Below are 25,526 nucleotides of genomic sequence, written 5' to 3'. Positions count from 1 at the left end.
AGAGGGTCGTAACAGAGCAGCTGAACACCCTTCCAATAAAAGCCTTCCAGAAATGCTTCCAGTCATGGATTAAACATTGGGATAAGTGCATTGCTATCCAATGACATTACTCTGAAGGACGTTAAATCAAATTCTGCATAAGCTTATTCCTTTGTTTCTAATAAAATTATTCAATGTATTTTTTGATCCCACCTCATGTCTCAGTTATGTTGAAATTACTGCATGGAATTCTTTGTGAGCATGACTTGTAAACAACTGCCAACTCAAATAATGGAAACTCCAAGTAGGAATGTCAGCAATATAGGAAAATACAGATTGCTACATACATTGAGATCCATCTGCGTAGTTCAGAGAAACTACAACCTCACCACCTGTGGATGCGACATTCTCAGTGGACAGCAGGAGTTGTCAAAATACAATAATAATCTTATCACAGCCTTAGTAAGAGAAAACATCCTATCCAACTTATCTTTAAGCAGATCTTCAGTGCCATCTCCTCCTCTGACACCAGTAAACCTATGAGCCAGCCACCAACCAGCACTCCTCTTGTTCACTCATTATCGTCCCAATCTTGGAAAGCTCAACCGCATCCTTCACCAAGGCTTTGACTACCTCTCATTGTGCCCTGAGATGAAAGGTATCATACCCACATCCCCCAAACGAGTGTTCCACCACCCATCCAACCTACAGAATATCCTTTACCACACCTATTCCAATCCTGCTCCCAGTCATGCACCCCATGGGTCATTCCCTTGTGCTCAACCCTGGTGCAAAACATGTCCCATACAACTCCTACTGCAGTCCTGTCACAGGCACTTTCTACCCAAAAGGAAGGCCATGTGTGAACGCAACCATGTTTATATATCAGCTATTTTGCAATTACTGCATAGCATTCTATGTGGGCATGAGAAGTAACCATCTGCTACTCACATGAATAGACACCATCAAACTGTGGCGAACCGAGAACTTGACCATCCAGCTGCTGAACATATTGCAACCCATTACACAAATGTCATCACTAGTTGCTTCACTACGCAGGCCATATGGATGCTTCCCTCCAGTCAAGTTTCTCTGAACAACATAGGTGTGAATTGTTTCTCCAGGATATCCTGCACTCTCCCTCTCCCACACCCCTTCCCCCCTCTCCTTGTCTCTGTATCTCTTACTGTTCTACCCTCTGAAATTTCATCTTGTTCTGAAGCCACTACATCAGGAGTCGAAATATCTGCCTTGCCCAATCCCACTACCTCCTTCCTGCCTCGCGTGTCCTTCCTTACCCCCACCCCACTTCCCTCAGCTCAGGCAACTGCTTTCAGTAATCGATAATCAATAATCAGTCTCACCTAGGTCATGGGTGTGGGCGTTTGGGTGTCTGTGTGGTTGTGTGTGTGAATGTGTGCACTTTTCCTAGAAAAAGAGTAAGAGCTCAAAAGCTAATATGAATACTGTTTGTTGTTCCATGTTTTTTTTGCTCCAAACATCTGTCTGTTACAGATGAGTGGCTGTTTCTGGTGTAAGGTAACTGACCCTTTCTGGGTTGAAATAGCACTATTACAGAAAAGTGGTTAAAATGACCTGTCTTTTTCTACACTGACTTCCCTATTTGCATTAATTTACCAGATTTCTTCAAGTAATTCTCTTAGATATTATCCCTGGCTTCACTAACATTTACTGCAAGTCCATCTCATATTCAATTCAGACTGATTTAATAGGTGGTGTGGGGGGATAGCTTCCAGAACTAATACTGAAAAGCCTGATATGAGAAAACTGCTCAACCCGCTTTTCAAAGCCTTCCTTGAAAAGCATTCTGAAGTATTCCTAATGATGTCCATGGCTGAAATGTTTTGAAAGATGTAAGTACTGTGATTCTTCACTTATTTCAGTATGCTTTTCAAAGAAAGCGTTGAAAAGTAGATTGAGCATTTCTCACATCTCATGCTTTGGAAGATTAGTCCATGGAAGGTAACCCCCCTCCCCCCCCCCCTCCCCACCACACACCACCAGTAACACCACCAGTTAAGTCACTCTGAATATGAGGTAGAGTTCCAGTAAATGTTAGTAGGCCTAATGGGTTTGGAATAATTTCTAAAAGTGAAACCAAATGATAACAACAGAATTACTAGATGAAACTGGAAACGTAAATGCACGTAATAAGGTCAATGCAGAAAGAAACAGGAAGTTTCAAGCAATTTTATGTAGTAGCAGAAAGTGTCTGTTATGTTACCTAAGAACCACTTTTCTGAATGGTAGTTGGCCTATTTGGGACCAGACTTCGCCTCTTCTCGCTTTCGCCAGTAATCTTTCATGCACTGACTTATCTTCTCTCTCTGTTCTTTGTAGAATTTCTTTTTCTTTTCTGTTACTTGTGTGTCCCCACTATCACCAGTTTCTCAATATAATTCTGTACGTGGTCCTGTCCTGTATAGTGTCCTGTGTATTGCGAGACTGCATTAGGTCTTCCCTGATTTTGTCAATGTATACAATATATGAACAGTTCAGATGGAAATTCTCATAGTACATCAACATAATCTTTGTCAGTTGCTTGAGTGCATGCATTTTGTATGGTCGTGGAACTTCTGGTGTCATTTCCATACATCGCTCAGAGGTTCAATGTATTGACACAATTCCATATTTGATTTGTAAAGCATTTTGTAATTCTGATGTAGGTTCATGTGAATGATGTTACAAGTGTTGGGTCTCATAACAAGATATTTACTATGTTTGATTCTATGTGAATGATTGTGGCCCCAACTGTGATGTAATCCAGAACAGAAATAAGGTCAGCACTGGTCTTAGTATCATGTCTTTTTTATTCCATTGCAGATCTAAATTTCAACTGACAGAGCAGCTATCATCAATGCATTGTAAGTAGTTGGACTAATGTTTCTACATGACCAAGTTACACTGGAATATGTGTCATTATAATTACTACTTATAACACACTGATGACAACTGCACTGTCAGTTGAAATCTACATCTGCGATGCAATAAAAAAAGACAAATGACATTAGGATTGATGCTGACTTTCTTTCTGTTCAAGATATTTTTCTCAATATTTAATGAATATGGCATAGAGAAAAATTCGAGTGAGTGGTATCTCTGGATGCATACAGCAACAAGGAAAACCAAAGGATAAACAACATCGAATAAAATACATTACACATCTCCAACTTGGAACACTTGGCTTCACAATAACTACCACTATGTGCTCTTGTCTTGTCACTACAGTAACCCCCCCCCCAGTGTTAATGATATCGCCAGATAAATCGCACATGGCGCCCTGACTGGATAACAACTCGCTTAATTTCATACATTGAAATGTCACGGGTGTTGCTCATTGACAGCGGTTGCAGTGGGCCAGCACTAGGATGCAGAGTGGGGGGTGGAGTTGGCATGTCTGTGTTGAATTGTCTGGGTGCTTTGCCCAGTTGATGTAGGTGGGGCAGTAAGCAGGCTTTAACCTTTCAACTAAAATTGTAATCGGAATTCCTTCAATATCTAACTGAAACTACTTGTTTCCTCTACTGAGCACGTTGTAAGGTCCACTTGTAACACCATAGCTCTAATGCTCTACTGATTTATTTTGCCTTTGTTTCATTTAATGTTACGTCATTGAGCTTCTGTAAATGTGTTTGTTTGAATCGATAACATAAAATTGTATACTCCTTTCTTTGTACGAACTTTGAGTCATGGTCTGATTCTATGCGATGTAGTGTATCTGCAATTTATATTCTTTGTCCCATTTGGAGGGAACAAAACTTACTGTATATAATTGAAATTTTGTGTGAATAATTTTTTGTAGAAATGTCTATATGTGCAAATGTTCTGTTTTGTTTAAAATGATTGGTTGCTGTTATGTAAATTGCTGATCTTCACTTAGGGCTCTTAGTTATTCTATATGTAAAAGTTGTAGTGGTTCCCCTCAGGAACGGAACTGTGTAGCGCGCGCAAATTGTGGTTGGCCTAGGTGGAACTGATAGTCAGTCGGGGACGAGCCAGCAGTCGGAGATGAGCTACGAGTCCGTGCACCGCCATGTAAAAGACGCATATGGTGCTGGTTCCGAGAGAGGCTTTTCCTGCTACTTTCTAAGGCCTCGGATGGATGGATAAATAGCTGGAACTATTCTGGAATTTGTATCTGTCGTCGCCACCAAGAAATGACAGAGTCCAGCAATTTAGTCTGCGAATCCACCTACCAACATGCAGTTGCCACCACGTTGCGCAATCACTGTAACGTAATACTATAATGATGTACAGTGAAAGATCAGCTTAATGGATGTGTTTTTGTGCTCAAATACAAGGTAATTTATATCTGAATTTATGTACCAACCTTGATTTTTCTCCTCATCATAACACCTCTCAGGTTCCTTTCCGTTTGAACTAAAGTGATTACCGAGTGTCCTTACTGAAAGTACGTTAAAACCCAGTTTGCTAATTAATGCCTCTTGGACAGAGTAAAGTTAAAGTTAATGTGGCAAGAGAGTGAGTTAGAGTTAATGATGCTTGCTGAAATAATTTTCCTAGTAAAACTGACTATTAATGTGTTGTTGCCAAATTAAAATTAAAATTTCTCAAGACTGAGGCTTATAAAGTTTTGCTTAGTAAATGATCACATTACTACCTGTTGTTAATCGCAGAAAGTGAGTCAGTATCTTACATAAATGTTAATTTTATGTCTCATGGTAGTAAAAGTGGAAAATTGCATAGTAGGAAATTATATGTTCATGATTACTAAGTGTTTGTCCCTCTTGTGTGCATATTAACAGTATAAAGACCACTCACTTTGTGTAAGCCCTGAAAGTAATAGTGTGTTTGGGTAGCTGTTATAATTTTGCAAATAGTTTGGGCTGTTCCAACTGTTAATTTCAAACTTACCGTAAACATATGAGTGTGTCAGAGTTCATTGCACTTGCGTATGGCCAAGTATAGGTTGTGTTTATCCGTTAAAATTACCAATAACTATTTTCTTCAACGAGAATGTTAATCATTCTTTTGCCTAGTTAGGCTGGCGACCGTCTTCTATTATCAATTAAACAGTGCAGATAAACAAAATTTTGTTTGTTACTTTTCGAATATTTACGTAATTCTGACTTTCACTTCCGATAAGCCACCTCCGTTAGGTACAACACGGTCAAACAACAAAATTCCTCTCTGAGGGTAACACTGTTCTGATGCGTTATACCATAATTACTATAACAAAATAATTCTGTTTTGCAAACTGACTCCTACTTTAAGGTTATGGTATAGCAGTAGCAGAGTGGAGTGTTATACGTGGCTTTTCCGTGACAGGACTATTTGTTCTGTTGGGGCATACTACGTAATAAACCAAATTTGGTATTTCATAGTATAAGCTACGTAAATACGCTAATGTAGTGTTATACACTGTATGGTGGCTGTAAGGATTTACACACGATGTCGGGTCGAGTGAAAACCTGTTTGCATTTTGACAACTCACTGAAAACAAAAAGGATGATGGGACTGCTTTGTACTCGTTGCGACTGGCCACAGCTGCTGTTGTGTGCGATTGAAGCATACTAACAAAGACTGACGCTTCAATGACATCACCTGGAGTGCTGCCGAATGACTGGCCCAGTAGAAGGATTGGTTGTCCATATAACAACTCGGCTACAGTGGCTCCTAAATCCTCTTCTATATATGCAAGGATGCCCAGTAGAACAATGGGTAGTGTTTCCATCCACCACTGTGAAATGTGACAACGTAATGATGCCTTCACCTCTCTATGAAATCATTCCACCATCCCATTTGCTGCTGGGTGGTATGCTGTAGTTCTAATCCCCTTTGTGCCCAACAGTGCAGTGAAAGCCTTGAACAGGTAAGAGTCAAATTGTCTGACCTGATACACAGTGATTTGTAGAGGCACTCCAAATTGGGCAATCCACCTGCGGAAAAAGGTGGTAGCTATTGTCTCTGCTGTGATGTCTCCCATGGGGAAAACCTCCGGCCAGCGTGTTAATCTATCAACTGCCATAAGACAATAGGCAAAACCATCATATGGTGGTAGAGGTCCTGTTATATCCAGGCATACATGTTCAAAATGTTGAGTAGGAACAGAAATGTACCGAGTGGTGCACAAACACGCTGAATAATTTTACTGTGCTGATACGTGTTTCATTGATGCATGTAAGTCTTATAATCTATGCCTAAACTTGGCCACAAAAAAGCTTGCTTGACCAATTAGGAAGTGTCGGGACTCCTGGATGTTGATGGACAATTGATCTAATGAACCAATGGTTCACTTCTGGAAACAAGTTGTCACAAAAGGGAGTACTCTTGGCACTGACACATCACAGTATATCCATACATTTGTTTTTGGTTGCTGCATATACCGTAATTGTAGACCAGAAGGTTCTTGTCGTGCCGCTGCGAGTGCTTCATAATCCATAGTACTCCTGATCTTTTGCATGTGAATAGGGCATCTGGCACATCCTTTTCCCGTTGATCTGTGTGATGTTGGTCACGAATTTCCCAACACAATCTAATTGACAGAGCTGGCATGATGAAGCTTTGTCAGACCTTTGTCGAAACACATATCTGAGAGGCTTGTGGTCAGTGACCCGGTTGAATAGTTGCCCCTCCAGCATGTGTCAAAACTTTTTAGTAGCAGCATACACTGCATAGATTTCATGATTGTATATGAACCAGTTTTGCTGTGCTGGAAAAAGATTGTTGCTAAAGAATGCTAATGACTGCTGACAGTCATTTGTCTGCTATTGCAGCACTGCACCCGCTGCTGTTGTGGAAGTACCGGCTATGAGGGCAAGAGGTGCTTGAGAAACTGGGCATGCCAACAGTGTGACGTCTGCAATAATAAATTTCACTTTAGCAAAAGCTAAACTGAAATTTGTCACCACATTTGTGTGTCCCTCATAGGAACTCATTCTGTGGCAGAAAGAGAGGGCATGGTTCCGTACAAAGCAATAATAATTTGCGGCTTCCAGCAACCAACATAGCTCACATACTGTTGTTGACTGTGGGTAATTGACTATTGCCTGAACCCTCTCCCGTGAAGGCCATGTTCCATGGGCATTAATGGTGTGGCCCAGAAGCTGCAACCATATTCCATGGGCATTAATAGTGTGGCCCAAAAACTGCACTACTGTTTTCCGACAATACACTTTGCCAGATTAATAAGCAAACCATGTTCATGAAGACAGTTGAAAAGGTGATGTAAATGTTTTATGAGGGAAAGCAATTATTATCTGCCATTTAGTTATATTTTTATTTATTTTGGTAGGGCTGTCATTTTACATTGATGATGCATGCTTTGTTTATCTTCGTTATATCTCTGCAATTTTCAAGCTGCTACGTTAGTTTCTTTATCACTGCCCTTACTCATGGCTGCTCCCTGTCTATCTGCACCAAAGAAGACCAACAATCAGTTATCCATTTTTTGTGGTTGGAAGGCGTATCAGGGGCCAAAATTCATCAGAAACTTTCAGTACAGTATGGGAACAGTGTTTTGCCACAACGGAGTGTCTACAAATGGATTGAAAAATTCCAAAATGGTCGAACGAGTATTATACCTGATGAAGGTGCCAGATGACCATTTACCGCCGCAAATGAAGAAACCATTGAGCGTTCACGTGAAATGATTCTCTTAGACAGACAATTAAATATTGCCGAATTGGATCATCGTCTGCAAATTAGTCATGGTTCTGCCTACGAAATCATCCACAACAGACTGGGTTTCATAAAGTTTGTGCAAGAAGGGTCCCAAAACAACTTACACAGTTACATAAACAAACGTGCTTAGACATCTGCAAAAAACATTTGGAACACTAAGGTAACGAAGTAGACAACTTCTTAGACAGGATCATTACTGGTGACGAAACATGGATCCATCATTACGAGCCGAAGAGTAAATGGCAGAGCATGGAATGGTAACATCCAAATTCGCCATGCAAGAAAAAGTTGAGACCCAACCGTCCGCAGGAAAATTGATGCTTACTGTTTTTTGGGATGCACAAGGTCCAATACCAGAACATTATGGGGAAAGGGGCATAACAATAAACAGTGTACGTTACAGTGAGATGCTTACTGCCAGGCTAAGGCATGCAATTCGAAGCAAACGCTGAGGATTACTGTCAAAAAGTGTTGTGTTGTTGCACGACAGTGCCTGTTCACATACTGCTGCCCACACTGCTGACACGCTCCAGAAACTCAAATTTGAAGTACTGGATCATCTTCCATATAGTGCCGATCTTGCCCCTTCTGACTATCAGTTTTTTGGTCCACTCAAACAGGCATTAAGGGGCCGTCGATTTGCCTCACACGAAGCAGTGAAAGAAGCAGTGCATTCCTGGCTCGCAGCTCAACCGAGAGCCTTCTTTTATGAGGGCATCAGGAAGCTTGTACGATGGACCAAGCGTGTTGAAACACAAGGAGACTATGTCAAAAAATGATGTTCTTTTAAGTTTCCTATTTGATTACAATAAAATTTTACAACTACTTTGCAGACAATAATTGATTTACCCTCGTAGATATTCTGCCTCTAAACTGGACATTATTAATATATCACCAACATAAAGAAAGCAGATTTCAAAACTGTGGGTAACTTCATCCATAAATCCTTGAAAAGTCTGTGCAGCACTGCATAGACCAAATGGCATCCTGCTGAGTTCAAAAAGTCCAAATGGCATACACAGGGACATTTTGGGAACATCTTTTGGTGTGAGCAGTATCTGGTAGTATGCACTCACCAGACCTATCATAGAAATGGCACATTTACTGTGCACATTAAGTGCAAAGTCCTCAATGTGCAGCACAGGGTATCGGTCAGATATAGTCTGACTGTTAAGTTGACGATAATCGCTGCAGGGGCACCATAGGTGGAGTGGCAACGCCCAGCTGCTACTAGATGGTTGACAGATTTCCTGCACCAGCATGAAGGTAAACACTTACATCAGTGCTTTGAATTTTTCAGGTTTCAAACATTGTGGTCACATGTGACTTAGTGGGCCTGGCGTTGTCAGTATGCAGTGCACTGTATTATGTTGCACTGCGGCAAGTGTGGGTGACTGTCATGTAATTTCTGGAAATTGCCTAAGAAGTATAATCTATGGCAAATCTCCTGTTATCATTCATATTCGAGCACTGCGTCTGAGACAAACCCGACCCTGGCTGCTTTGGCTGGCATCGTGTCAAGAAGAGGACCATGTTGAAGATTTGGGAGCAGCTCAAAAAATGACAATAAATCTGCTCCTAGTACTGGATCCACTAAATCAGCAACTATGAACTGCCATTCAATTCTATGCCAGGGACCTAGGCTGAGGGTTAATGTTACCAACCATCCATATGTCTGAATGTTGGACCCATTGGCAGCAAACAGATGGTAATCACCACGACAACAGCGAGGCAGGCAGGTGGCCGGGTAAAATGACACATTCCCTCCTGTGTCCACCAAGAATGTTTGTTTTGTGTATTGTTCAGTAACAAAAAGATGACCGCAGTTATCTGGAGAGTCAGTCACCATCGTTACTGACTTCCTGTCGTAATTCCCATTTTGTATGGTGGGAGGCACTTTCTTGCCACTGTACTGAACTGTCTATGATACCAGCATACTTTTGTAGCTAATGACCAGTGACTGCGACTCCTTGTAGAGCAACAGTTTCAGTGTCAGCAGGCACTAACCTGCAAAGTTGTGACTTGTGGATTTAAGTTAGACGGATACGTTTCAACAATGCGGTCAGTTGTCTGTGGAAGCACATTAAATTCTCCCGCATACACTGTGAGTACCTTTTGTATGTCTCATGGCAGGCACAACTACCAAATCTTTTTTAGAATGTCATCACTGACTGCCCTATTCACCAATGTCCGCAGACAATGTAGCAACAGCGGCAGTTGGTTTCACCTAGTTCTTCTGTCCACAGCAACTCCTCTAATCTCTTGGTTTCAGACTGTGACAATCATTAAATCAGTCCATGCTCTAAATTATGGCATGGCTAGAATGTCCTGCACTTCAGTGGCCATCTCTTTGTTTAGTGCTGTGATGTTGTAACTGTATTTGGTCTCATTCACAATAACATGGGCCAACACAAACTGTCTCTCCAGCTGTATGAACCAAAGCACCAGATTTTGTTGCCAGAAAGGATGTGGCCTCACTGCAATGTGGCTGACTACCATGCTCGCTGGCACCTCATCTGTGGTTGTTGGTGCTGCCATTTGTAAAGTCGTATTTTACAGAAATCATGTAGGAAATACACAGCGCGGCTGTTACACGTTCACATCATGGCACAGTTGAGCCTTGCTCATGATGTGTGGCATGGGTGTTTCTTACTACTTACGTTGTATCCAAAGTGGTTATCTTACAATCATGCCGGAGTCAACCATAAATGTTGTGTCTTACAGCAAGATATACGGTATATTCTCAACATTACACGAATTGTAGCGTACAGAAAAACATGAGTGAGTGATATCTCTGGCAACAAGGACAAAACAAAGAATAAACAACATTAGTGGTCATGCAAACACCAAACAACATGTGTTACACATCTCTAGCTTGGAATACTTTGTGTCACAATAATTTTCACTATGTGCACTTGGCACTTCAAAAGCTACCATAATAAAAGAATCTGGCTCAGCTGGAGATGAGCAATTGTTGACCATTCTGGAGAGTGTTCAGTTAGTTAGAACTGTTAATAACAGAGTGATATTTATGATTCAAGTCTATTAAACAGTATGGTGGCAACGCTATACCATTCTGAAGCACAGCAATATGTTTTTGTTATGTGCTGAACTATAATAAAAACATTACAGAAAGTTTTTGTTCATTTGTCAATCATTTACAATAATGTCAAACATTACATGAAGCAGTGGACCTGCAACCTTAGACAAACAACCACAAATAAGGAAAAATAAATCCATGGGAGTGTTTGAAAATCTACCAGGGTTTAGGCCTTTATAAATGAAACACTAAGTATATCTCAACAAGACATAGACCAAATGCATACAAGCCAAGGGGATTATGTATAGAAATGATGTTAATTGTAATAATAATATCCTGATAAAAAATTACTTTTTAAAAGATTTTCTGTAGTTTTTGAATTGGCCTTGCAAAACTGGATGCCAGGAAAAGCTGCTGCAAGTATACTGAAAAACTGGCCAGAATCAATTTTATCTGAGAAATAATGTTCTTGGAGCACATATTAAAAAAATAATAAAAACATGTTTAGACTAATCCTGACCATTGCTGACATGTAGACTGATAGTGTCTGAGGCATAAATGTCAGCGAGGATAAGACAATTCAATGTACTCTTGACATAAACTGTACAGAAGCCAAACGAGAATGTACGTTTATGTTGACACATTTAGATAATATCTGAATAGTCTCAATGGTTGTCTTGCATTTTGTACTTATCATTTGTTCCCACATTTGAAAAAGAGTACACAGTTCAGGCAAACTCACAAGTCGGTGCTATTAGGACAGGAAGACCTTCAGAGGTTTGTCAGGTGTAGAGTGTTTATCTATCAGTAAATTTATGTCAAAAATAAATACCATTAAACACATTTTTTTCTATCTTGTTTCAAACTCTAAGTTTGAAAATAAATGAATATTAGTGCTGTACGCGAAAAAAGTTGCTCACCTACATTTTTTCTTCTCCAGGCAGAATGTAAATATTTTGGAGTAAAGGTAACAACTCACCAAATGGTGGATACATCAGTTTGGCAACAGACACATAAACAAGACAGGAAACCTGCTAGTTCTCAAATTAATCCCCCCCCCCCCCCCCCCGTCCCACCCCCTCATCACCCCACAAACCCACACACTGTGTATGTGTGTTTATTTGATGAAAATTGTGTGTTTTGTTGTCAGTACTACTATTATTTAATTCTGAAGATAAATATACATAACTAAATTAGATTTTCTGAAATGAAGTAACTGGATGATGTGTATGAAATAAAAGAAGATACAACATGAAATGACAGCTGCCAAAACCAGTCAGAAATTTTGAATCCACACTGTAGGAATGGGGCATGACTAATGAAAATTCTTGTTGGACTGGAACATGATACCAAATTTTTGCTTACCACAAGAAATCACCTTAACCATAAGCTTACCTAGTTGTGCCTCCACGCCCAACTCAAACTTTCATTGCACTGATGCTGCCACCAAGAGAATTTGAACACTGTAAACAGAGGTTCTCCTGCCAGGCATGTGGAAATAGATTACAGAGAACACATTAATTAAGCAGCAAGTTCAGCATTTCTTACCAGTTTTCACAAGACATTATTTTCTGTCATTGCAGCTTCATTTATTTCATTGTCATAGATTCACTCATTTCATTTTGATGAACCCAATTCAAATTATATTTTTTGTCTGTAGTCCCAGAGTAAGCCACAGTCCTCCATTAAATCCATTTCCTAGTTTCGCCATTACCACATAACCCACGAGAGAACCTCTGGTCATAGTGTTTTGGAGTCAAACATGGAAACAACTGTGAGAATGAAAGTTTGAGTCATGTCTAGAGATTTGCCTGCAAGCCTAATGAATCGACACAACGTAACTGCACAGTGGTGTATAAGTATGATGTATGGTGTGTGTGTGGGGGGGGGGGGGGGGGGGGGGGGGGGGGGGGGAAGGGGTCGGCGTGCTTGCATACTTTAACTCATTTATGGATTTGTCCAGAAGCTAGCAAAGTTATGATTCTTTCCTTGTGAGCCTCTCGACAGCTCATCACTTCTACTATTCCATGAGCTGTCTCCCTTATTTTTAAATTATTTACATTCAACCAGTACGTTCCTTACGATAAATATAATGACACACACTTGTTTCATGCAGGCTGATAAACTGTTTGTCTCCTTCTTATAGGTCATTAAAAATCTTGATAAGCAAACATATTTTGATATTGAAGTATTTTTCTGTCTTTTACCTTAATTAAAACTACAATGCATCAAACATCAACTGTTTTATTATTTTAACACATTTTCTATAACGAGCCATTTACACGAGTCACATAATTCAAAATTTTGCAAAAGATCAAGACACAGGTTAACAATTGTACTTTTTATAGTAGCATTCTCCTGTGCTGTAGAAACTTTATTCCTGAATCTTGACCTGTGATGAAGTTTTCTATTTAAAATGTTTTTACATGACAAATACTCTGGGTTATGAAATGGCCTGCAGTTATTCTTTTCACAAAGAGAGCACACATCTGAAAATTCTTTATTTATTTTCACAGGTAAGCTATCAGAAAATTTTGGTATGTTACTTGTATAATCAATGTGGTCTTTAGTAGGTATGACAGAGTCAGCATGTCTTCTTGATTTATGTTGTGATAAAGAAAATGTCTTCTGATGAATAGATGCTACATTTCCATAAGTATGAAAACTGTTCTTTGATGCTATATTACGTCTCTCATTATCAATCAGCTGCATGTCCTTACCAATAACCTGCAGTTAAACAGATTGAGTATTTTCTATGACCTATCATTGTATCCATACACTGAATTACAATGATTGCAGCAGGAAAGGGAATACTTCTCGAACATATTAATCTAGTAAAGACTAATTCTTATTAAGTATAGAACTTACCTCCGTTTTTAACTGTTTTATATCCTTCCTCATCTGTTTTATAATGTCATCTTTCAACTGAGTTTGCATATTTGCATCTCGACATCGATTTTCAAGCTGCTTATTCTTTTCAGTCAGTGATCTGATTTCGTCATGTTTTTCAGCTACTTCGGCTGTTAGTGCTGCCCTTTCATCCTTGGAAGACTGGTGTAAGTAGATTGATAACAAAATATTTTACATTTTCATACTAAAATATATTAATTACATTAAAATTTAGAAATATACAACATGTAATGTAAATAAGAGCAGTGAGATAGATAACATCTCAATGTTGTACACTTCACATTTAGTTGATGCATCACATTACTGTGCCATTGGAAATGCACTCGGTACCTACAACATTTGTATCTTGAAAGCCATAGTCCATTATCTAGTCTAATTCGAAGAGCATTAGGTGTGGGTAAAAAAGGAATTAAAATATAATTTATTGAAATTCAAACATCAGAGTCACTGTGACAGAATACAATACTTTCAGCCAGATAGTTGTTACCACGGACAAAGTTAAGGTAGGTCATAAGAGAAAAATAGCAGGCAAGTGATTAAAAAATTTGCAACAAAAACAACACCAACTGGGAAAAAAGAATAAAGAAGGCTTACACAGATAAATGATGGAATGTGAATATAAAACTTAAAAACATGTGGCATAGAACACATGAAATGCGAGACCCATACACGTGTAATAGTAGTCTCTACGTGTCCCACTCAAAGGAATTGGGATGTGAATTAGAGCACTAGATAATTCATTAAGTAACATATTCCCAATTCCTATCTACTGTGCAGCAGAACATGGGACACATGTATTTTTTACATTTCACTTCACCCCTCCCCTTTTCCTTGTGTGCCTAGATGTAACCAAAAATTCCAGAGATATCCTCAAGTTCATTTACACATACAAGGATGAGTCAAATGAAAACCTTAAATATTTTTTAAATATTATTTATTGTGCAGGAGTGGTACAAAGCTGTATCACTTTTCAACTTAATCCCCCCCTCCCCCCCCCCCCACTCAATGCAAGTCATCCAGCACTTACAAAGTGCATAAATTCCTTTAGAAAAAAAATTCTTTTCGTAGTCCGCGCAACCACTCATGCGCCGCGTGGCATAGCTCTTCATCAGAATGGAACTTCTTTCCTCCCATTGCGTCTTTGAGTGGTCCAAACATATAGAAATCACCTGGGGCAAGGTCTGGTGAGTATGATGGATGAGGAAGACACTCAAAATGCAGGTCTGTGATTGTTGCAACTGTTGTATGGGCAGTGTGGGGCCTTGCATTGTCATGTTGCAAAAGGACACCTGCTGACCGCAATCCACATCGCTCTGATTTGATTGCAGGCTGCAGATGATTTTTTAGGAGATCTGTGTATGATGCAATGGTGACAGTGGTCCCTCTAGGCATGTAATGGTCCAAAATTACGCCTTTCTCATCCCAAGAGAGAGTCAGCATAACCTTCCCTGCTGATGGTTCTGTTCGAAACTTCTTTGGTTTTGGTTATGAGGAATGGCGCCATTCCTTGCTCAGTCTCATCGTTTCCGGTTGGTGGAAGTGAACCCAGGTTTCATCCCCAGTAACTATTCTTGCACGGAAGCCATCACCTTCTCATTCAAAGTGCCAAAGAGGTTCTTCACAAGCATCAACATGTCGTTCTCTCATTTCAGGGGTCAGCTGCTGTGGCACCCATCTTGCAGACACTTTGTGAAACTGGAGCATGTCATGCACAATGTGGTGTGCTGACCATGACTAATCTGCAAACATGCTTCAATGTCATTCAGTGTCAGTCAGCGATTTTTCTTGACTATGGCTTCAACTGCTGCAATGCTCTGTGGAGTCACAACTCGTTGTGCCTGAGTTGGATGAGGAGCATCTTCCCCTGAAGTCACACCATTTGCGAACTTTCTACTCCATTCGGACTTGCTGCTGTGACAAACATACATCACCGTACTGAACCTTCATTCGTCGATGAAATTCAATAGGTTTCACACCTTCATTACGCAAAAACTGAATACCAGAACGCTGTTCTTCCCTGGTGCAGGTCACAAGTGGGGCGGCCATCTTTATACTGATACCTCGATGGTACGTGTGCATCTGCAGTATGCTGCCACCTACAGGACATTCTGCACAACACAGCAGAATACGTTAACCAGCATCCCGGAAATCCAAAGTCACAACATCTTAGCTCCCCAGCAGGAAAATTGGGGCAAATGAAGTCATCGCAGCCGAACAGCAACAACTGGACATTCCAGGCTGTTATGGTTAGCGGGATGGGAGTGCTGCCACTGAAGAAACACTAGGTATCTGGGTCACATATATACCACCCAAATCAGGCTCTGGGTCACATATATACCACCCAAATCAGGCTATCATTGAAAGATGTTCACTGTACACAGCAGTATTCAGTTGTGTACAGTATTCCAAGTCTACACCAGCTGATGACTGCGAGATGGGGACCTCTTGCACTACAATATGAAGCAGCCAGCCACCACCCACAGAATTTGCCACCAGTAGCTGCATGCTTCCATCTGGACATGCTGTCTGCTTGCTGTCAATGGGCCACCAGCTGTGCGACTACCTTTTGTTGGCTGCCACCTCCATGGCAAGTTGTGGGTTCTAGCCTGGGTCAGCTAGCTGCCTAGCTACACTGTCACTATCCAATGCCCAGAGTGGGCACATGCCTTCATCTTTATGTTGGTTACTATGGTTTGAACATTGCCTATCTCGATGTATTGCACACTGTGACAATGAAGCAGCTTAGCATCAATGAGGTGCCTATTTTACTCATGCCAATGGTACGCCACCTTGCGTCAGATGCCAGTGGCCACGATGATGTCAGCAGTTGTCACTAACAGCAACCACCATCTTCAGCACCTGTGCTGCCCTGGAGGGCAGGCCAATGATGCCTGCACACCCCGTGACCACGGCTGGATACACCAAAGATGACAACAACCTTACCTACAGTAATGATTCCATCTGTGTACTTGTCAGAAATAAAGAACTTTCATAACCAGTGTTGTTTAACTGATGGTCCACTGTTCACTACCCCTCTCCCTTTCCATGAACCATGGACCTTGCCGCTGGTGGGGAAGCTTGCATGCCTCAGCAATACAGACAGCCATACCATAGGTGCAACCACAATGGAGAAGTATCTGTTGAGAGGCCACATAAACAAGTGGTAGATGAAGATGAGATGGGAGATAAGATACTGAATGAAGAATTCAACAGAGCATTGACAGACCTAAGTTGTGAGTACACAACATTCCATTTGAACAACTGATAGCCTTGGGAGAGCCAGCCATGACAAAACTCTTCTATCTGGTGAGAAAGATATATGAGACAGGTGAAATACTCTCAGACTTAAAGAAGAATGAAATAATACCAAATAAAAATAAAGCAGGTGCTGACAGGTGTGAAAATTACAGAATCATCAGTTTAATGAGTCATGGTTGCAAAATACTAATACGAATTCTTTATAGACAAATGGAGAAGCTGGTAGAAGCTGACTTCGAGGAAGATCAGTTGGATTTTGTAGAAATGTAGGAACACGAAACACAATACTGACCCTATGACTTATCTTAGTAGATAGGTTGAGGAAAAGCAAATCAGCGTTTATAGCATTTGTAGGCTTAGAGAAAGCTTTTGACAATGTTGACTGGAACATTCTCTTTCAAATTCTGGAGGTGGCAGGATAAAATACAGGGAGCAAAAGGTTATTTACAATTTTTACAGAAACAAGATGGCAGTTATAATAGTCAAGGGATTGAGCACGCAGTAAATGAAATACAATAAAACTTTGGAGTAGGAATTTAAATCCAGGGAGAAGAAATAAAAACCTTGAGGTTTGCCAATGACATTGTAATTCTGTCAGTGACAGCAAAAGACTTGGAAGAACAGTTGAACGGAATGGACAGTGTCTTCAAAGGGGGATATAAGATGAACATCAACAAAAACAAAACAAGGATAATGGAATGTAGTTGAATTAAATCAGGTGATGCTGAGGGAATTAGATTAGGACATGAGACACATAAGCAGTAGATGAGTTTTGCTATTTGTGCAGCAAAATAACTGATGATGGTCTAAGTAGAGAGGATATAAAATGTAGACTGGCAATGGCAAGGAAAGCCTTTCTGAAGAAGAGAAATCTGTTAACATCGAGAAGAGAAGAAGAGAAATCTGTTAACATCGAGTATAGATTTACGTGTCAGGAAGTCTTTTCTGAAAGTATTTGTATGGAGTGTAGCCATGTATGGAAGTGGAATGTGGACAATGAACAATGTAGACAAGAAGAGAAGAGAAGCTTTTGAAATGTGGTGCAACAGAATAAGATCGCATAACTAATGAGGAGGTACTGGATAGAATTGGGGAGAAGAGGAATTTGTGGCACAACTTGACTAGAAGAAGGGATTGGTTGGTAGGACACGTTCTGAAGCATCGCTTGATCACAAATTTAGTATTGGAGGGAAGTGTGGAGGGTAAAAATCATAGTGGGAGGCCAAGAGATGAATACACTAAGCAGATTCAGAAGGATGTTGGTTGCAGTAGTTACTTGGGGATGAAAAGCTTGCACAGGATAGAGTAGCATCGAGAGCTGTATCAAACCAGCCTTTGGACTGAAGACCGCAACAACAACCACTGTTCACCTCCACAGCCCACATCCAGATGGGGAAACAGCACTCCATCCAGAATCACCAACAGCTGATTCACTTGCCACCACAGAGGCCACGTTCCCCTCTCTACGCTGACTCATCAAAAGAGACTGTAATCATCCAACAATCAGTTCAGTACGCACAATTACAATTTTGTAAGTGGTAGGTCTGACATGACATCCTCTGAGACAATACTAAATACCTCCTCTAAAAATGACATATAAAAGATATTTTGAATGCCTACTCAATATGGAAATATCCTGGATCCAATGGCAACAAACAAACCTGACCTTCTTGAGGAATTCCACATTGAAACCAGTATCGGTGACCATGTGTCAGCTGTATGAACACTGATACAAAGGGCAACTAAATCCAGCAGAAGAAAATATATGTGCATCAAGCAACATAAAGGGGCAGTAACGTCTCATTTCAGTGAGGAATTAGAAACCTTTTGCTCTTGACAGGAGCACATAAAACAATTGTGGCTCAACTTTATACCAATAACTGATCATCCACGGTACAGATATGTTTCTAACAGAACAGTTCATGATGGGAGGGATCCTCTGTGGTATACAGCCACTGTAAATAAACTTCCAATGAAACAGCATAACAAGTGTACATCTAAACATAGGCCTATTTAGCGTGAAAGTTGCTGAATAAAACATGTTTGGCTCTCCAGGGGACATTGTGTGACAGACTGCCACAGCACAATATTACCCACAGATTTCTCAAAAAACAGCAAGAAATTCTGCTCATATGTAAAGGCAGATAGCTGCACCAAAGCTAGTGTCCAGACATTCATGGATGACAAAGGAACTGAAACTAAAAATAGTGAAACAAAAAGAGATATGCTGAACTCTGTTTTCAAAAGCTTTTTCAAAAAGGAATATGCAGGAGTATTGTCCTAATTTAATTCTCACACCACTGCAAAAATGAGTGAAACAGATACTGGTTATGGGACTGATAAAAAAAGCCTGAAATTGCTAAAACTGAACATAACTTCTGAGGTCGATGGAATCCTTATCAGATTCTATACAGACTTGGCATCTGAGTTAGCCGCTCTCGTAACAATAATATACTGTAGATCCCTTTAAAAAAAAAAAAAAAAAAAAAAACTGTGTCCAGCTGTTCACACAAAGCGCAGATCACACTCGTCTTCAAGAAGGATAGCAGAAGTGATCCACTAAACTACTGTCCACTATCCTTGACATCCATCCGTTGTACAATCTTATAGTATATTCTGTATTCAAATGTAACGAAGTATCTTCAACAGAATGACCTCTTTCACACCTTCCAAAAACACTGCAAAAAACAATTCATGCTCTTATCACATCACATCCTAAAGCAATAGCTCAAGTCAGTCAGGTAGATGCAGTACTTTTACCTTCCAGAAAGAATTTCTCTCAACATCATACCTCTGTTTATTATTGAAAGTGTGACTGTATTGAGTATCAAGTGAAATTCATGATTGTATTGAGAATTTTTTGATAGTGAGGACAAATGCAGTAATCTTGGATGAAGAATCATAGGCAAGGTGTATAAGTAACTTCAGGTGTGGCCAAGGCCAAGGAAAGTACGTTCATATTGTATATTAATAACCTTGCAGACAATAATAATAAGAACCTCAGACTTTTTAGAAGTGCATTATTCTGGCAGCCCTCCTGTTCAGTAGCTGTCATAATTACTTTTGTTTCTCCATCTTAAGCATACTGCAACAGAAAAGCTCATTGACAAATCTATTCCTCACCTTTTTTTACTAGTGTTGATTGTAAACATTATGACAAAATAACACAGTTTGGTCCTTTATTATTATAGACTTCAAAACAGCTTTTCTTAAGAATGCTTTCATTTGCACTATTGCCAAAACAGAATAAAATGAGTAGCATAACATTTCAAATTAAGAAAGTGAACTGTGCAAGGAGACCAAGCACAATGACTACAAAAGTGGACTTAAAAATACACAAAAAAATGAAAGCAGTGAATGAGAGTGAGCAAGTCCGATTACAGCTCCTGCTAACATGAAGGAGGAAACAGTTATCATAACAAGGAAAAATAAATACATATTAGTGACAGTAATGTCTCGAATATGTATTCAGTCTACAATCATTTTAAAAAAAGTAGAGTACCATCAACATGTAATGACTACATGCAGATGTTTTGCCAATAAAAGCACAAAACAACTGATGAATGATGCTTTCAATTTTCAGTACACTTAAGACAGAGACAAACCAAAATAACAAAAAGACTTTCACCAAGCTGAGCAAGGAGTAGAGTTTCTATACAGCACCAAACAGTTGATGAAGTCCACTCTTAATTTAGTTCCTGGTGGTTTCATGCTAACAACACATCTAGGCTATCACAACACCCCTATGAGTATTACGAAGGTATAATCTTAACAAGATACTGCTACAATCAGAAATATTCTACTTGCATCTGATTACAATGAGTTCCGAACTGCTCTGACTGTTGTGTTTCCTGTCTCATGAATCACACCTAGTGTTGTCTCGGCTGAAAATTGGAGCTGCATGCAAACATCTGCAAAGGTCTTCACTGTTGTAGAGGATTATCTCCTCTGAGCATCATGTTGATCGCTACAATAATTAGAAAATTATTTAATACTCATTCTAATGAAGGTCTCAATGACAGCAACTCTTTAATATAAAAAAAATATTAAAAAAATAAAAACCAAACCAGAGCTAAGAGTAGCTTTCACACGCACTGTTCCACAGCAACATCTGAAGGACTTTACAGATGGGAAGATGGTACTGGAATGGGGTGGGGACTATCTACATCCTGCTCATCAATTATGCTAAATTATATGAGACAATAATATGAAAATGAGACAGACAGAAAAAAGTAAGTAAACTGTTTAATGTATCAAAAATAATCGCAATAACTGTTAATACATTTATCCCACTGTGTGCAAGATGGACAATGCCTTCATGGAAAAATAGTTACAGTTGCTTACAGAACCATGATTGTATCCTGGTGCACACATCTTCATCGAAAGCAAATTGACGGCCATGAATGTCTTACTTCAGGATTCCAAAAATACAGAAATCACATGGGGAGAGATTGGGACTGTATGGAGAATGCATAAGTGCTTCCCAATGAAACTTTTGCAGCACAATCTAAGCAACAGGCATGCCAGATCTGTGAAAGTTATGATGACCTATTTCTTTGACTGCAAAGCCCTAACAGCATTGATTTTCTACGACATGGCACCACAATTAATGCTCAGCAATATGTGGACACTTTGCAAAGACTGAAGCATGCCATAAAGTCCAAATGCCCAGGAAAGTTGATGGATTGCATCATTCTGTTGCAAGATAATTCTCGCCCACATATTGCCAAGGTTGTTTTGATTATACTGCAGAAATTTTCAGGGAAGCCCTTAAATATCCTCCATATAGTCCCAGTCTCTCCCCATGTGATTTCCATATGTTTTGAGCACTGAAGTAACACATCTTTGGTTGTCAATTTGCTTCAGGCAAAGAGGTGCACACCTGGGTACAATCACGGTTCTGTAGCCAACCATAAACATTTTTTCATGGAGGCCTTGACCTTCTTGTCTCACAATGGAATAAATGTATTTACACTTGGGGTAGTTACTTTTAAAATATTAAAGATTTTGTTCCCACTTGTGTCTTTTCATTTGACTTCCACTTATATAACCAGTTTTTAAAACCAGTGTATACTTGTAGAACATATCTGCAGTTTCGCATAAAACAATCACTGTAAATTATATAACTAACTATAGCCTGCTTTAAGATATAGGTTATCTTACGAAGTTTAGTATGGTTTTTTTTAACATTTAATGATTTATTCATGCATGCCATCTCATAAATAATAATTTTATCTAATATAATGACACTGTAATACTCACATTGCAGGTAAGTTTTTTACCATTGTTTGCAGATTATCACACAAGATGAATTTAAAAGTGACATCTCTTGTACTTACGCTCAGTTTTAATTTATCTGACTTACTGAACATTACAATATTCTGAAAAGTTCACCATACACTGAGGTGACAAAGGTCAAGGGATACCTCCTGATTCCATGTTGGACATTCCTTTTCCTGGCATAGTATAGCAACTTGAAGTGACATGGGCTCAACAAGTGTTGGAAGTTCCTGCAGAAATACTGACCCATGTTGCTTCTATAGCTATCCGTAACTGTGAAAAGCGTTGCTGGTGCAGGATTTTGGGCACAAACTGACTCATAAATGTTCAATGGTACTCACGTTGGGCGACCTGTCCAAATCATTCATCCGAATTGTTCAGAATGTTCTTCAAAGCAATCATGAACAACTGTAGCCCAGTGACATGTTGCATTCCCACCCACAAAAATTCAGTCGTTGTTTGAAAACATGAAGTCCATGAATGACTGCAAATGATCTCCAAGTAGCTGAACATAACCATTCCCAGTCAATGATCACTTGTTGGACCAGAGGACCCAGTTCTTTCTATGTAAACAAAGCCCACACCATTATGGAGCAACCACCAACTTACACAGTGCCTTGCTGATAACCTGGGTCCATGGTTTCATGGGGTCTGCACCAAACTCAAAAGCTCTTACCAACTGAAATTGGGACTCATCTGATCAGGTCACTGCTTTCCAGCCATCTAGTGTCCAACCAATATGGTCACAAGCCCAGGAAAGGAACTGCATGCAGTGTTGTGCTGTTAGCAAATGCACTCACGTTGGTCGCCTGCTGATAGCACATTTATGCCAAATTTCGCTGCACTGTCTGAACGGATACATTCGCCGTGTATTCCACATGGATTTCTGTCATTATTTCATGCAGTGTTGCTTGTATATTAGCAATGACAACTCTACACAAATGTTGCTGCTCTCAATCATTAAGTGAAGGCCATCAGCCACTGCACTGTCCATGGTGAGAGGTAATACTTGAAATCTGGTCTTCTCAGCACACTCTTGACACTGAGGATCTAGGAATACTGAATTCCCTAATTACTTCCAAAATTGAATGTCCCACCGTCTAGCTAAAACTACCATTCCACATTCACTGTCCATTAATTTCTGTCATGTGGCCATAATCCCATCAGAAACCTTTTCGTATGAACCACCTGAGTACAAATAACAGTCCCACCAAAGCACTGACCTTTTATACCTTGTGAACACGAATCTACCACAATCTGTATATGTGCATATCACTACCCTGCGAGTTTTTGGCACCTCATTGTATAGCGGAGATGGTGAGCCACAGATAGGCACAACAAAAAGACTGCTAAACAAGTAAGCTTTTGGCCAAAATGCCTTCTCCTGAAGTAGAGAACACACACATTCATGCAAACCCAAATCACATACACTGATTTAATGAACATAATTCTCAAATCTTGTTCTGTAAATACTAAAATCACTACAAAGTTTATTGTTGTGGTCTAGATGTTAAGTCTGTATGTAACTGCAGAACAAATGTTATCATCTGCTATACCACTGGAGTAAGAGTCATTACATAGGTTCTGTAAGTTACAATTAGTTAAATAATCAGCTCACTTCATGCCTACTTTCACTGTCCTGTATTTTACAGGCATTGTTATTTGAATGAATTGGTGCTGCACTCTCAGTCACATGTATGCATGCATTGACTAGCACCATCAAAAAAACCCGGACCGAAGATAGGATACTGTTAGCATACTCCAACACAGACAGCAAGATTAATGTTTGAAAATCACCTATACTGTCTCAAGGAAACAAATAAATTGAATGGTTTGATGAATTATAGTCTATCTGCTTTTATTACAATAACGCAAGGCGGCAGTCTATATGGCTCCACAACAATTCTTGACTAAGAACGTGTCTAGTACATTGAAATTTACTTTTTGTTTTAGCTCATGTTCCACGTATTTCTCCAACACTATAATACAATTTTGCAGACTTCTTTATGTCTCCAAGGTCTTGACCGTTCAGTGGATTCATCCAGTGCCAACCAATTATGAACTATTTGTGGGTATGATTAAAGTTAATACTCAGAAATAGACTCCGCATGGGTTTCAGAAGGAGTACATGCACAGATGGTCTCAAGAATGCAATGAGCTATATGCTAAAATCAATTATCTCATAATGGCACAACAGCTTATGACCTCTCATGAACAGAAAAGAAAAATGGGACAAAACAACAGAATGACTCAGTTTTATGCATTCTAGCCAGAAAGCCTGGAACTTTATAAAAACATTTTTGTACAGTTCCAAGGTTGTCAAGCAGTACACACATATGAATGCCAATTCTGTAGCAGCGAGACTAATGAAGATTTTGAAAACTTAAATACAGAAAGCACACATAAGAACCATGAAACATGAATTGTACATAAACAGGTTCCATCTAAAACCACATCCAGTTTACTCATGTGACTTCTGCACTGAGGAACGTGATATAGCTATGAATATGCTAAAATTCAATAAAGTTGTTGGTTTTGATGATATTTTTGGAATTTCTTAAAGCCATTGAACCTACAACCAAACTGTGGGTCACTGAATTTTTCAGTGAGATTCTGAGAGCTTGAAAATTACCAAAGCTTTTCAAATAGGCTAAGATAATTGCCATCCTGAAACTAGGTAAAGATGGAACTGATGCTTCTCACTACCAACCCACATCGCTACCTGCATGACCTATAAACTAATAAAGGCTTATTCTAAATTGCATTCCAGACACCATCAATCACATCATCCACATCAAACAAGGTGGTTTTAGGAGCTTCTGTGACCTGTTCTTAACATGGACAGCTCAAGGAGAAGCTGGAGTTTAACAAATTCTGAAATCAGCTGCAGCTTTCTGTGGATCTTACAGCAGCTTATGGCTCTGTGTGGTGAGAAGGATTGATGCCAAAGTTCACTGAAATCATCCCATGTCAAACACTGACATTTCTAGTGAACAACATGCTGTCTGACAGGTGCTAAGGTGTTCCTGAATGGGCAAGCTCGCAGGCGGAGGACCCTAAATATGGCCTACCTCAGCAATCAGTTAAGCTCGCAAGCGGAGGACCCTAAATATGGCCTACCTCAGCAATCAGTTCTAGCCCCCACTCTGTTTGACCTGCACATCCTTGGCATGCCAGTCACTGACTCCATGAAAATCCAGCATCCAGATAACCTAGCATTAGTCTTCCAGAGTAAAGATCTTCTGCACTGTGAGAATGTGCTGATAAGTGATCTGATGAAACTCGGTGATTACCTCCATGACTGAGGCTTTCTCTGGAACAACTACTTAATTGAAATATATTAAGGTAGAGACGGAGAGCATCAAACATTTTAATAGTTTTTTTATGTATTTCA

The 25,526-nt window shown here is 39.8% G+C and overlaps 1 protein-coding gene across 1 annotated transcript in view; it reads right to left on the bottom strand.

Annotated features, from left to right (window-relative positions):
- The window catches only part of LOC126260657 (centromere-associated protein E-like), a 577,712-nt gene that overhangs the window by 473,656 nt on the left and 78,530 nt on the right, over positions 1-25,526 (bottom strand). Inside the window, exon 7 of the mRNA XM_049957993.1 lies at positions 13,553-13,735. Within this exon, the coding sequence (XP_049813950.1) occupies positions 13,553-13,735 (183 nt within the window). The remainder of the gene's footprint in view (positions 1-13,552; positions 13,736-25,526) is intronic.

The sequence above is a fragment of the Schistocerca nitens genome, chromosome 5, assembly GCF_023898315.1.
Source record: "Schistocerca nitens isolate TAMUIC-IGC-003100 chromosome 5, iqSchNite1.1, whole genome shotgun sequence".
Lineage (NCBI taxonomy): Eukaryota > Metazoa > Arthropoda > Insecta > Orthoptera > Acrididae > Schistocerca > Schistocerca nitens.
The sequence above is the reverse complement of the archived record's forward strand: the minus strand, read 5'-3'. Positions and strand labels throughout refer to the sequence as shown.